This window comes from Eulemur rufifrons, unplaced genomic scaffold, assembly GCF_041146395.1.
Source record: "Eulemur rufifrons isolate Redbay unplaced genomic scaffold, OSU_ERuf_1 scaffold_81, whole genome shotgun sequence".
Taxonomy (NCBI): Eukaryota; Metazoa; Chordata; class Mammalia; order Primates; family Lemuridae; genus Eulemur; species Eulemur rufifrons.
The window spans coordinates 91,751-105,294 of NW_027182863.1; the positions used below are offsets into that span (position 1 = coordinate 91,751).

The window sequence follows — 13,544 nt, forward strand, 5'->3', positions numbered from 1 at the left end:
CACACACACACGCCGGCCGGTCCCAGCGGGGTTCCCTTCCCACCTCTGTCTGGGGCTGGCCGACGGGCGGTGAGCTCCTGGCAAAGGCCACAGTGCCGGTCCGCGCAGAGGGACACGACGGGACCATCAGAGACGCCCCAGGAGTGTGCGGAGCAGGAAGAGACCCTCCTGCTCCAGGGCTGGGGCTGCGGAGAGCCCCAGACAGCACTCGCACCGTGCGCGACCCACCGGGTCCCCTGACGGCTTTGCCACCGCGCGGGGCGCCCAGCTCGGACGCGGGAAGGAGAGCGAAGTGCTCAGCGGTTGCTGGTTGTTAATCGCTACGCGGGACAGCGACCGCGAACCGCCTTCTAAATGGCATTTATCTCATGGCGAAACGACAGTTCTTAAGCCGCTTAGAACTGCGGCAGCCGGGAGGCCGAGCTCACGCACAGACGTGCTCTCCTGGTCACGCTGGGCGCGGCCACAGGGCTGGATGCCACGTGGCAACAGACACGAGATGCAGGTGACCGGGTCTGCTGGGCAGCGCGCCACAAACCCCACGGGCACTAACACGCTCAGTTTTCCAGGACACGGAAAACTCAGGCATCTTCCCAAGGGCCGGGACCTCAAATCAAACCCGCCTGCTCCAAAGCTTGCTCTTCCCGCCACACTCCGCGGCCTCCACGAACCACCCAAATAACCCCTCAAAACACGACAATACCCCCCAGCGCTGAAGCAGACAGGACGTGCCGGTGGGCAGCAAACTCACTTCCCAGGGTGAGCCTCCCCGGGGGGCCCAGAGCACAGCTCGGACTCCAGCCCGGTGCGGGCGGCACGTGCGCCTTGCGGGAAACGAGCCGCACCCAGCTGGGCGTCCCCCATGTGTGACCTGCCGCGGGGAGGCCGGGAGAAGGTGAGCCGTGCCCCGCCCGGGCTCCCCCTGCTCCGGGAGCACCCGGGCGCCGCGGCCCCCAGCGGACGCCGAGGTCTTGGTCAGGAGGAAGAACACTAGGACCCGGCTCCCCGGTGTCGTGTCGCCAGGCTTGCGCTCCAGGCAGGGCCGGAACCTTCCGCGGCCGGGCGAGGACGGCGCCTGGCTGGGATGTGCGCCCAGGACCGCCCTGCAGGGCCGGGCAGGACACGGCACAGGCGCTCGGAAGCCGCGGGGCTGTCCAGGCAGGAAGTGCGGACTTTGAACCCAGGCGTGAGGCCAAAATCCACGCTTTTTCCACCACCTCGGGAAAGAGGTCGGTGCACTCGTTTCTCCTTAAAGGATCAACAGACACACACAGGGTCACTTGTTCCTCTATCCCGGGACTTTGTTACAGCAGAGCTTTATGATTGGCTCTAGGCTGACAATGCAAAAATAAGGAGATTGTTTTAAAATCATGCTAAATTATTTGAAAAATTATTTCAAATGAAGTTTGGTCATTTAAAATAACCAAGTAATTTAAAAATAAGCAAATTATTTTAAAATAAATATGTCTTCCTTAAGCACAAACTCTCCACAATCCACGCACCCTTAATTTCCGGAGGTTCCTACTTCCGACGGTTACAGAAGAACAGCGTCGTGGAGTAACCCCGGGAATCCCGCCAACTCCGACAGGAACCAGCGTGGGAAAACATCTATCCCGAAAACCCTCTGTGGTTTCCCAAATTCAAAATCAAGATTTTCCTTTAAAGAAGACTTTTTTCTCAATTGCTATTAACTGGAAAGGAAAGGACCTTCCCACTGGAGTTTTCACACAATGAGAATTATGCTCTGCATCTCAGGGGCTGCTGTTTTCCGTTAGAGCATCCCACACGCCCGGAAATCCCCACGGTGTGTCCCGGGAAACCCACCCGGCCCCGCCGAGGCCACCTGAGCAGGCGCCGCTGTGGTCGCGGGGGAGGGGCGGCCGTACCTTCCTCGTCCAGGGACACCGCGCGCACGATGACCGGGCTGGAGTAGGCGGGCAGCAGCAGCGGCAGGCTGGAGGGGACGGCATAGCCGCAGGGCACCGGCACCGAGTACCCGCTGGGCACCAGCAGACCCGCCCCCTCCTCCTCCACGCTGCCCTCTGGGGTTGGCGGCAGATCTTCCTGGAACGGCGAGATGTCGATGACGGAATACGGGTTCACTTTCGCTGGGACCGCGAGTTGGGCAGGTTCTGCCGCCGCGACGCTGTGCGCTGCGGTTTCGTCTTCCCCTCCTGCAGGACGCAAAAGGGACTTGTCGGCACACCCACCTCCAGGGGCTCGGGGACACCCCCTCCAGGGACGCGGGGACACCTCCTCCTGGGCGCAGGCAAGAGGGAGAAGGGGATCCCACCCTCCATCCCCGGCAAGAGCCCCTGGACACTCCCAGAGGATCGCAGGCGGCCTCAGAGCCCGGTGCACGGCAGTCTTGCAGGGAGCCGGCACCCTGGGGCGACACACGCCCGCCCGCTGTGCCCCGGGCAGCTCCTCCAGGGAGGGAAGGCAGGAGAGGCATCGCCGGCCACGCCAGAGGGCTTTGCTCAGACGAGGAACCACGGTCCGGGCAGCGTGTCTGGTCGGCGTAAAAGCGCCCAACCCACCTGCAGACTTAACACTGTAAACCCCTACAGCTAATTCATCTCAGTGGCTTTAATACTTCATATAGTACAGCGAGATAGCGAGGAGGCAATTTTTATCAGAAAACAGCAAAACCTTTTCTTTGTAAAATATAAATAGAGAGACAAGGCTGAAAACTGTGCAAAACAGGACAGGAAAGAAATGCACCAACTCGGGAAAGTCGGTTCCAGTGCACCGTGGAGAAATCGCGAGTCTCCGGCTCCTCGAACTCTCCAGCCAGGCAGGGGGAACAGGGGACACTCGGGAGCCCCCGACCGACACCTGCTCACAGGCCCCGGGCGCCACCTGGCGCTCACCTGGCGGGGAGGCCGCTGCGTCCACAGCCGCGGTCCCTGAGCCGGGCGAGGAGGGGGCCTGTCGGTCGGCTTCCGGGATTTCGTCTCCACTGTCAAAGTCGAACTGTTCTCCCTCGTCCTCCTCATTGTTATTGGAATCGTATTTCACTTCGTTTTCTAAGGTTTAAAGGAACATAAGTCGCAGTGTTAACATTTATCAGTCCGTTCCTGTACAAAGACAAAAGCCACAGAAGGACCAAGGGGACAGACAGACACACGGTCTGGAGCAGGGGCTCGGTTTGGTTATTTTTCATAGATAGGACGTCTTGGAGCAGTTTTAGGTTCCCAGCCAAACCGACCAGAAGGTACAGAGAGGTCCCATACGCCCTGCACCCACCAACATCCCCCGGGTGGGGCGTTTGTCACCACTGACACACCCATAGTGTCTCGACATCGCCACCAAAGCCCACGGCCCACTGAGGGCTCCCTCTGGGCATCTTGTGTCCCATGGGTCTGGACAAAAGCACGATGACCTGTAACCACTGTAGCGTCACACAGAGCAGTTTCACTGCCCACCCCTCGGGGTACAGCACGTCCCCATGGCCGTGTCATTCACGGGCGCCAAAGAGGAAAAACGTTAAGTCCCAGCGGGGGATGGGAGCGCGGCCGCTGGGCTCAGGCTGCACCGCGACCGGCCGGACAGCCCGACCCTCATCTGCAGGACGGAACCACACCGTGGACAGGACCCTGCCCTAGAGCATCGCGGCGACTAAGAAGGGCCTGTGATGTATATAAAGCTTCTTAACACCAGGTCTCAGACGGGCAGGACGCTGGTGGCATTTCTGCATAAAGACACTAAGGAAGGAGAACACAAATATAATATGCAGTCTGCAAAAAAAAAAAAAAAAAAAATGCAACATTTAAGTTTTCTATTCTATTTAAGAAAATCTTTACTCTGTGAGCTACTGAGACCTGGCTGTGATCCCGGCACCTCCGGGAGGATAGGACTGGCTGCCCCCCGGGCCCCTCCCCCCGTGAGACGACCCTGTGACTGCTCAAATCCACAGGCAGCTTCCAAAGACACGTGAGGGATTAACAACCTAAGAAAGAGATTAAAGGAATATTCATTCTTAAGTTCAGAGATAAAAGCTAAGCCTTATTTTCCTGGGGCCTTTAAGACCATCCTTGATTATAATACGAAAGCTTAATTCAAGATATGATTTTCTCTTATTTCAAAGGAAGCCTGTTTGTTTTTTTAATTCTTTTTATTGTTTAAAAAAAAAGTCCTTTAGAAAGAACCAGGCTGCAAACAGCTTCCCCAACAAGAGGCCATTCACGGCCACTTCTTGCTCTGGGTGTCGCTGTGGTTTGCAGCTGCTCTGCTGAAGGAGGCACCCCCCGAAACCACGGTGCCCCCAGAAACAACAGTGCCCCCAGGGGCAACGCCAGGCCCTTGGGGCCACCCCTCCAGGGCCCGCCCACCGCCAGGCCGGTGTGGGCGTCAGCTTTTGTCCAGCTCACTGTGGAAGTCACCAGGCATTTGGTGACTGAATTTTTTGTGAATCAACATTAATATGGCAACAGTACTGCTTTCTTCTTCCCTAACATCATTTGCATTGGAATTTTGCTATTAATTAGAGAAAGGCTTTAGCCGGTGGTGGGACTTTGAAATCACAAAACTGTTGAGTTTTGCATTCTGAATACCTGAGCATTTTCTAACATGATTAAAAAAAAAATCCCAGATCATCCTCTGCATTGATTTGCTCAGCTCTCCCCGGCCAGCCGGACTTTATAGACGTCAACTCCCTGAGTCCCGGCACACATGTGAGGAGGTGCCACTCTGGTTCGGTGACAGACACTGAGGCCTCAATGCACCACAGCCACCACCTCACCTTGTGAGGGTTTGACCTGCTGCCCAGGGAGTTTCTAGAGGAGGCGAAGGTTCCTGATAAAAGCTATGGGCTTGGAATTAAGGATTTTCCCACCGAAACACATAATACAGCAGACAGGATGTTATGCAGCCATTGAAAATGACAGTTACGAAATACCTATGAAATAAAAACTTTAAAGCAGGACATAAAAATGTACACTCAAGAAATATAGATCCAATGACCGCAATGATGTAGAAAATATGATTTAAAAAACCAGAAAAATGATGACCCAGAACCCAAGCACCAGGCGCCAGTGAGAAGTCAGATTACTCTCTTTATTTTCAAGGGCGTTTTCAAGTGCATAGTTTTACTTGATATTGGGGGGATTATAAGTAAAATATCACCAAATCATCAAAAAAGACCCCAGGCCATCGCCCCATCCTTCCTTGTCACAAAACCTAATTAATGAGTCACGTGGGATTGCCACGGTGTCATTTAAACAGCGGCCTTCCACATCAGTGTCCAGGGCCACGCCACGGCCGCCGGCCAAGGAAGCAGAGCCACGCCCCCATCCTGCAAGACCCCCGCAGAGACCCTTCCCCACAGAGACCCCGCCGAGACTCCGCCTGCAGCTGCCTCCTCAGCGTCCCGAGCTCCCAGGGTCTTGCCACAGACGCCCCCAGGAAACTTTTCTGGGTGAACTGTGGGGATTTCCACTTTCTCACAACCCCAGGGAGCTCCCAGCCAGGGGAACCTTCCGGAGACTGGGCAGGGTGGGTGCCGGCCCCAGGACCGCCCGGCCGGTGGGACCCAGCTGTGGGTCTGGGCACAGGCAGAGAGGCATGTGGTTTGGTGGCAGAAGGCTGGCCTCGAGCAAGCTGCCTGTTTTGTTTTTTTTTTAATCCTAACTGTAGCCTCTAAAACAGGAAGTCCTCCACTCTTTAACCATGTCCCAGCTCCGGTTTGAGCGGGTTCAGGTGAGCTCTAAAGGAACCCGGATGCCAACAGCTGGTCCCCCCCACCCCCCGGCACCACCAGCCCCACCTGCCCGGAGTTTGAGAGGCTCAGCCGGACGCCCAAGTGCAGGGGGGACGTGGCCGGTGCAGGGGGGACGTGGCCGGTGCAGGGGGACGTGGCCGGTGCAGGGGGGACGTGGCCGGTGCAGGGGGACGTGCCGGAGCGGGTACACAGCAGGGACACGGTGGGGACATGTGCACGGGCCCAGGCTCACAACAGAGCCTCATCTTTCTCCCCAAGGAGCTCTCACCCCAGCCCACACCCAGTGGCCAGAGTTTAAAGGTCCCCAAAGTATCGAGTCCTCGGTGACAGCCTCGGCCCACCACAGCCCGCTAGGGGACGCCACTGCCGGGAAGACCCGTTACCTTCAGGAGCGGGCGGTGGCGGCAGCTCCCGCTGGTCCATGCCGCGGCCTGCTCGACCTTGCTGGGGACGTCTCGGCACAACCCACGTCCACTCCACGCGCACGGGGCTCTCTACGGTAGCCCTGAGGAAAGGAGAGGGTTCATGGTCATTGACAGCCACAGTGAGAGCACTCAGCACCTATCAGTCGCAGATACTTGTAAATCTCCCTTGAAATGACACTCGAACAAGACAAAGCGTTCCCAGTGCTGGCTGCACCTCGCCTTGAATCGCAGCCAGGAGTTTGCTTTGCAACTTGGATGCGCTGATCGCCCTCCCAGCCCAACGCAGGCTCAGTCTCACAGCAGGTCCTACGGGGAGACGTCAGCACATCCGCGCGTTTTCTTCTTCTTCCTTCGACTGAAACTTTTAGCAGTTTTGACTAAAGCCTTGTTCAGCATTAAGAACCGAGTTGACCGTGTAACTCACTTCTTGGGTCTAGGCCGGATCTCCACATGCCTGGTGTTTTCTTCGTTTCCCTCCGTGCTAATGGGAAACCGAGTTTGCGCATAAGCCTGATGCCTGCTGAGTCGAGAGAGGCGAGTTCTCCGAACTCGAGGGGGCCGCGTCCCGTCAACCAACCTTGTTCCACCTGTGCGGAGACCACAGGGCACCTGCCCGGCTCCCCCAGCACCGTCAGACGAGACGCAAACTGCGCAGGGAAGCTTCCGGCTGCCTCGGCCCCCGCACCAGGCCCAAGCCGAGGCCCCCAGGTGGAGGACGAGCACGCAGCACGTTAAGTGGTGGCTGTGTGTCAGCGGTGCTGCGTCCTGCACCCCGTGGGCTCTCACAGGGTCCTGTCCCACGGCCGTGCCGCGTCCTGCACCCCGTGGGCTCTCACACGGTCCTGTCCCACGGCCGTGCCGCGTCCTGCACCCCGTGGGCTCTCACACGGTCCTGTCCCACGGCCGTGCCTCGTCCTGCACCCCGTGGGCTCTCACACGGTCCTGTCCCACGGCCGTGCCGCGTCCCGCACCCCGTGGGCTCTCACACGGTCCTGTCCCACGGCCGTGCCGCGTCCCGCACCCCGTGGGCTCTCACACGGTCCTGTCCCACGGCCGTGCCGCGTCCCGCACCCCGTGGGCTCTCACACGGTCCTGTCCCACGGCCGTGCCGCGTCCCGCACCCCGTGGGCTCTCACACGGTCCTGTCCCACGGCCGTGCCGCGTCCCGCACCCCGTGGGCTCTCACACGGTCCTGTCCCACGGCCGTGCCGCGTCCTGCACCCCGTGGGCTCTCACAGGGTCCTGTCCCACGGCCGTGCCGCGTCCTGCACCCCGTGGGCTCTCACAGGGTCCTGTCCCACGGCCGTGCCGCGTCCTGCACCCCGTGGGCTCTCACACGGTCCTGTCCCACGGCCGTGCCGCGTCCTGCACCCCGTGGGCTCTCACACGGTCCTGTCCCACGGCCGTGCCGCGTCCTGCACCCCGTGGGCTCTCACACGGTCCTGTCCCACGGCCGTGCCGCGTCCTGCACCCCGTGGGCTCTCACACGGTCCTGTCCCACGGCCGTGCCGCGTCCTGCACCCCGTGGGCTCTCACACGGTCCTGTCCCACGGCCGTGCCGCGTCCTGCACCCCGTGGGCTCTCACAGGGTCCTGTCCCACGGCCGTGCCGCGTCCTGCACCCCGTGGGCTCTCACACGGTCCTGTCCCACGGCCGTGCTGCGTCCTGCACCCCGTGGGCTCTCACAGGGTCCTGTCCCACGGCCGTGCCGCGTCCTGCACCCCGTGGGCTCTCACAGGGTCCTGTCCCACGGCCGTGCCGCGTCCTGCACCCCGTGGGCTCTCACACGGTCCTGTCCCACGGCCGTGCTGCGTCCTGCACCCCGTGGGCTCTCACAGGGTCCTGTCCCACGGCCGTGCTGCGTCCTGCACCCCGTGGGCTCTCACAGGGTCCTGTCCCACGGCCGTGCCACGTCCTGCACCCCGTGGGCTCTCACAGGGTCCTGTCCCACGGCCGTGCCGCGTCCTGCACCCCGTGGGCTCTCACACGGTCCTGTACCCGGCCGTGCTACTTCCCTTTCTCAGCAGCTGACGAGACTGAGTTCAAAGGGATTTAATTACTTGCTCAACATTAGTAAGTAACGGAGCTCAGAGTGGCCGGAGTGTTCCTGGGCTCTCGAGAAAAGCAAAGCTTTCCTACTGCGCTCACTTTGTTCACTCCCGATGCGCACCGTGACGTCAGCCAGTAGCAAGGGCCAAAAACAGATATCCTTCCTGTCCGCAGGCAGAGCCGGCCGTGCTCCCGGGGACTTTGTTCAGAAACTCGTCCAAACGCACCAGCACGTCCCACCCGACAGCCACACGGCTCTCTCCACTCAACAGAATTCTGTTTTTTCAAGTCTCATTGTCTACTTATTTTGGGTTTTTTTAAACACGCTGCGTGAATCTCATTAATGCTATTTGTTTCTCTACTTAAAATGCATAAAAATAGAGCCACACTGATTTCTCATTTTTCTCTCTGATAATAGTAGGACCAAATAAAAGACAAACAAGCCGAGCTCTCCTCCGACGCCTGCTCTGTTTAAATCACCGTGGCCGGCGCTCACGCGGCTCCCACCCAGGCTCGGGCGTGTCGGCTGCACTGAGTCCAAACCTCAACGCTGCGGACCAAGCGCCAGCTCTGTGCCCATGAGGACGTGCCGGCTGGGCCACAGCAAGCTCCCGGCTGGTGGCCGGTCTGTGTCCTCACCAGGCAGGTGACAGACGCCCTGGAGCTTTTTCCTTTGAAAACTGGTGCTCGTGCAAAACTGCAGCCCTGAGAAGGAAACTTGCTACGGGCAGATGTGGAAACCGTGACTTTGTGACTTTGTTTCTATACTTGGCTGAGGCCGCGTCTGAGCTGACAGACGCACGCAGGCGCCTCCCTGCGGCCCGTTCATCCCCCACGGACGTGCCCTGGGGTCCCAGCGCAAAGGCTCAGAAGAGTCCGCACCCCTGGAACCTGCAGGCAGCACCAGAGCATCCCACGCCCTCGCGTCCAGGTGGCCCCAGAGCCCTGTCCTCTCTGTGCCATCGTCCAGCAGCGTCCACCTAGTGTCCAGGTGGCTCCAGAGCCCTGTCCTCTCTGTGCCATCGTCCAGCAGCGTCCACCTAGTGTCCAGGTGGCTCCAGAGCCCTGTCCTCTCTGTGCCATCGTCCAGCAGCGTCCACCTAGTGTCCAGGTGGCTCCAGAGCCCTGTCCTCTCTGTGCCATCGTCCAGCAGTGTCCACCTAGTGTCCAGGTGGCTCCAGAGCCCTGTCCTCTCTGTGCCATCGTCCAGCAGCGTCCACCTAGTGTCCAGGTGGCCCCAGAGCCCTGTCCTCTCTGTGCCATCGTCCTGTAGCGTCCACCTAGTGTCCAGGTGGCTCCAGAGCCCTGTCCTCTCTGTGCCATCGTCCAGCAGCGTCCACCTAGTGTCCAGGTGGCTCCAGAGCCCTGTCCTCTCTGTGCCATCGTCCAGCAGCGTCCACCTAGTGTCCAGGTGGCTCCAGAGCCCTGTCCTCTCTGTGCCATCGTCCTGTAGCGTCCACCTAGTGTCCAGGTGGCCCCAGAGCCCTGTCCTCTCTGTGCCATCATCCAGCAGCATCCACCTAGTGTCCAGGTGGCCCCAGAGCCCTGTCCTCTCTGTGCCATCGTCCTGTGTGCCAGACGCCTCCCCTGCGTCCTCGTCTGGGCTCTCAGGCCGCGTTTCCAGTGCGGGGCTGGGCAGGAGCTCGCCCTGCTGTGTCGCGGTGGACACGGGCTCGGCGGGCACAGCCCGAGGCTCCAGCTGCAGACACACTCTCCCCATCAGCCTGCGACATGAGCTGATGCCAGCCTGGGCTGCTACGCTTTGTTTTCATTATTGCTGTCGTTTTCCAATTTAAGCATCTTAATGAAAGATTTCATTGTGCATTTGGATTGTGGTTTTAAACAAAAAGATGACACAGTCGAAGGAGGAGCCCAGAGTCCCTGCGCCCTGGAGGGCTGGTGCGTGGGGTTGCTTAGGCGGCTCCGCCCCACACAGCTGCTCAGGAAGCTCCGCGCGAGGCCACCGGGCTCCCCGTGTCACTGTTCCCGGCATTCTCATGGGAGCACCTGCATCTTCACAGCGTCTTTCCCCACCTCCAGGGGGACGCGGACGGCTGGGAAGGACCCCAGTGTCCCGGACGGGAGACAGACATGGCGGCCAAGGTCCTGTGTCCTGAGCAGAGGGCGGGAGCCTGGCCGCGGGGCCCATCCGCCCCGACTCCACTGTGCCCGCGTGTCCCAGCGAGACCAGCTCGGGAGCTGTCTGTGCCTCTCTCTGCACCCTCAGCTGCAGAGCTGAGACACGGACGGCCCTGCCCGCAGGGCTGCCAGAGGCCTAAGTGACTCAGTTTCCGAGAAGTGACCGGGCAGGGCCGGCAGGGAGCGCCGCTCCAGGCCACAGAGCGTCCCGCTCGGCTTCATTTGCCGCTCAGCCGAGGGAGCACATGGGCCTCGTCCCTCCTGGACCCCGTGGGGTCCCGACACCTGCCCCTCCAGCCTCAAGGGTCCCGCAGATATGAGGGGCTGCGAGCTGAGCCACCCACAGACTGAGCCACCTCAGGCTCAGAGCATCAGTATGGCCCATGTGGCCACTGAGACTCAGGTGCCCTCCACCTCCCACCCCAGGGAGGGTGGCCCAGGGGACAGAACCCAGGCAGGCGCCAGGGGACAGGGCTGGGCGCTGAGTGGTCAGTGTCTGAGGCTGCAGCCTCTGACGAGTCACGGAGCCATCAGGGTCAACTTCACATCCAGGTGGCTGCGTTGGTCTGGCCTTGTCCCCAGGCATGTGTGGACCAGGGTCGACCGGGTCAGGAGGGACAAGGGGCACGGCGGGTGTCCTCACTTTGGGCCCCAGGGCTGTGGCAAGGTGACAGGAGGAGCAGGAGGGGCAGTGGGCGCAGCAGCAGCCGCTGAAGGCCCTGGGCTGAGACTGCTCGAGGTCAGCAGCCTGAGACCCTCCACGCAGCCCCGTGGGGCAAGGCTGCCCCAACCCTGCACCCCCATGCATCTCCTGACCCGGCGCCCCAAACCCGATCGGGAGGACCCCCCACAGTTTGCAAAGGCCCAATTGAGACACCCGTCCCCACCCCCACCGACACTCGGCAGGCTCCCTGGGACCAGCAGGGTGAAGCTCACCCTGTCCTCACCCCTGTGAAGATTCCCACAATAAGTGAGGCCACCAGGGCATCTGTCCCCCCCACCCCAACTCCAACTCCTAGGGTACCATCCATCCTATTCCTGACCCTGGACCAGGACACAACATGGCCCCATAAAGAAAAAGCCACCTGCTATGTGTCAGGTCATCTTATTAAAATACAAATATATCAGGTCCACCGTGTGTGGATGCCCCAAATGTGCAGTGCACGACCTGAACAACAGTGCTTGCCAGTGAGCAACTGAAGACCCCACCCTCCCCATCAAAGCAAACCCTCCCCCCGTGGTCCTAACTCACTGATGGCTCCTGTGACACAGACCACCCCCCCATGGCCAATGTCACTCTGATCTCCATGGTGTTCTGTCACTGCCCTTCCATGCCTCCCTTCACAGGGATACTCCGTGGTGTCTGTCACACTCTTGTCTCGCTGACATGAAATCTGCACCCCTCTACTCCAGCACTCCAGCCGCTGGCCCGCCTGCTGCTCCTTGGACGTGCCCGGCCCTCTCCTGCCTCCGGGCCTTTGCACGTGCTGCTGTTCTGCCCTGCAAGCTCTTCAAGGGCCACTGGCTCAGCTGGCGCCCTCACCTCCTGGCACCTCGCTTGGTCATGCTCACCTTGGGCCTCACCTGACCCCCTGTTTACACTGCCAGCTCCCCTTCCCCCCCAGCCCCACCTTCTGCTTGGTTTCCCCGGGCACCTCTGCCCACCTGCTTTCAGGTGTTCACTCTCCCCGCACATAGGGGGCCGTCAGCCCCGCAGGAGCAGGAAGTTTGGGCCACGCTGGGGGTGCCTGGTCCCGGGACGTAAGAGCACTTGGTACTCGGCACCTAGCTGGTGCTCACTGGACGCCTGTCCCTTAATCGATCAGTTCCGGATTTGGCAGAGCCTTGGTACTGCTTGTCATGTGACCGCAGCCACATTTACCCTTGAAAAGTTTATCTCTTTAAAAGGGTGAGAACTCGGTTTAAAAAACATATGAGCACCAAATGGCACCAAACCTATCTAATCAAGGGCGAGGCAGCCGGGGCTGGCAGGGGGCACCCAGGACAAGGGCGTCCACCCAGACCCGCCTGGGCCGCAGGGCCGGATGAGCCATCAGCGAAACGCACTGTGTCCAAAGCTGGAAATGTTCTACGATCACAGGTGTGTGCACACAACTCCCTTCCCTTCCCTCCTGTCTGACAGCCACCCGGCGTCCTCGTCCTCTGCCCGCGGGGCATCTGCAGACACAGCAGGGCGCGGCGGCGGCTCTTCCCGGCAAGCTCGGCCGTGGCCAAGCTCCAGCCCTCGGCTGCTGGCAGAGAACCGCTGCAGTGACCGCACAGGCTGGAAAGCGGAAATCTCTCCCCCTTGCTGCCACTACCTATGATTAGTTTTCCAAATATTTTGTCTGGCAAAAGGCTCCACCTTTCATTCCTTCCTATTAAATCACCGAGAGACACGCGAGTCTAAACGCCGCTCCAGGAACGGAGGGCCTGCCCCGTCCTCACAGGCTCCCCGAGGCTTTGCTGCACCTTCTTGCACCGCAGACCCCGCACTGGGGCCATAAATGGAGAACTGTGTCCCTGCACAGCCTGGGAACCTGCCCGCGCGAGTTCAGACTTTAGCTCCCAGTGAAAAGTGCCCTGTTGTCCGCAGCACAGGACAGGAGGGTCCAGAGGTGGGAGTTCTCGTCCACAGGGCTGAGTGTTCAAGCCCACGCAAGGGACGGGAGGCGCAGCTTCTGCAGGGGCAGCTGGCAGCTGGACATGGCGCGGAGCGGCCGGTGTGGGCTGCTTCCCACAGAGCTGCCGAGCCGGAGGACAAAGCATGAATCAACTTTCTTATCACTCCTGCAGGAAGGGGCTGCCCAGTGCCGGGAGCCAGCTGGCCGGGCCCACACAGCGCCCACAGCGGCATGCCCTGGTGTGAGCCAACCGCCCCGGCCAGCTCAGACCTGCACACACCGCGGGGAAAAGGACCCGCCGAATTCCTCCCATCCTAGCTCAGAGCTGCTCACACGGAGTTTCTGAGACAGGAGCATCATTAATTCCGGCAGCGCCCAGGCTGTGTCTACACTGGCCCACACAGGTGTCCTATCCGATGATACAGTAACACCCTGCGTTTTCAAGCTGCTTTAGAGCTACCCTTGCCGCAAGGCGGAGCACGGCGGGGCGAGGTCGTGCAGCCACATGGGCGGGAAGCCCTGACCGTGCGTGTCCTCGCAAAGACCGAGGCCTTCGACCCGCACCTGAAACTTCACTCAGACCTG

At 60.4% G+C, this 13,544-nt stretch overlaps 1 protein-coding gene across 3 annotated transcripts in view; it reads right to left on the bottom strand.

Moving 5' to 3' along the window:
- The window catches only part of ARHGEF10 (Rho guanine nucleotide exchange factor 10), a 62,394-nt gene extending 56,249 nt beyond the window's left edge, over nucleotides 1-6,145 (bottom strand). For all 3 annotated transcript variants that reach the window (XM_069464610.1, XM_069464612.1, XM_069464611.1), the window contains exons 1-3: nucleotides 6,106-6,145; nucleotides 2,874-3,029; nucleotides 1,887-2,174 (exon numbers count right to left, since the gene is read on the bottom strand). In XM_069464610.1, the coding sequence (XP_069320711.1) occupies nucleotides 1,887-2,174; nucleotides 2,874-3,029; nucleotides 6,106-6,145 (484 nt within the window). The remainder of the gene's footprint in view (nucleotides 1-1,886; nucleotides 2,175-2,873; nucleotides 3,030-6,105) is intronic.
- Between the last annotated feature and the right edge of the window lie 7,399 nt (nucleotides 6,146-13,544).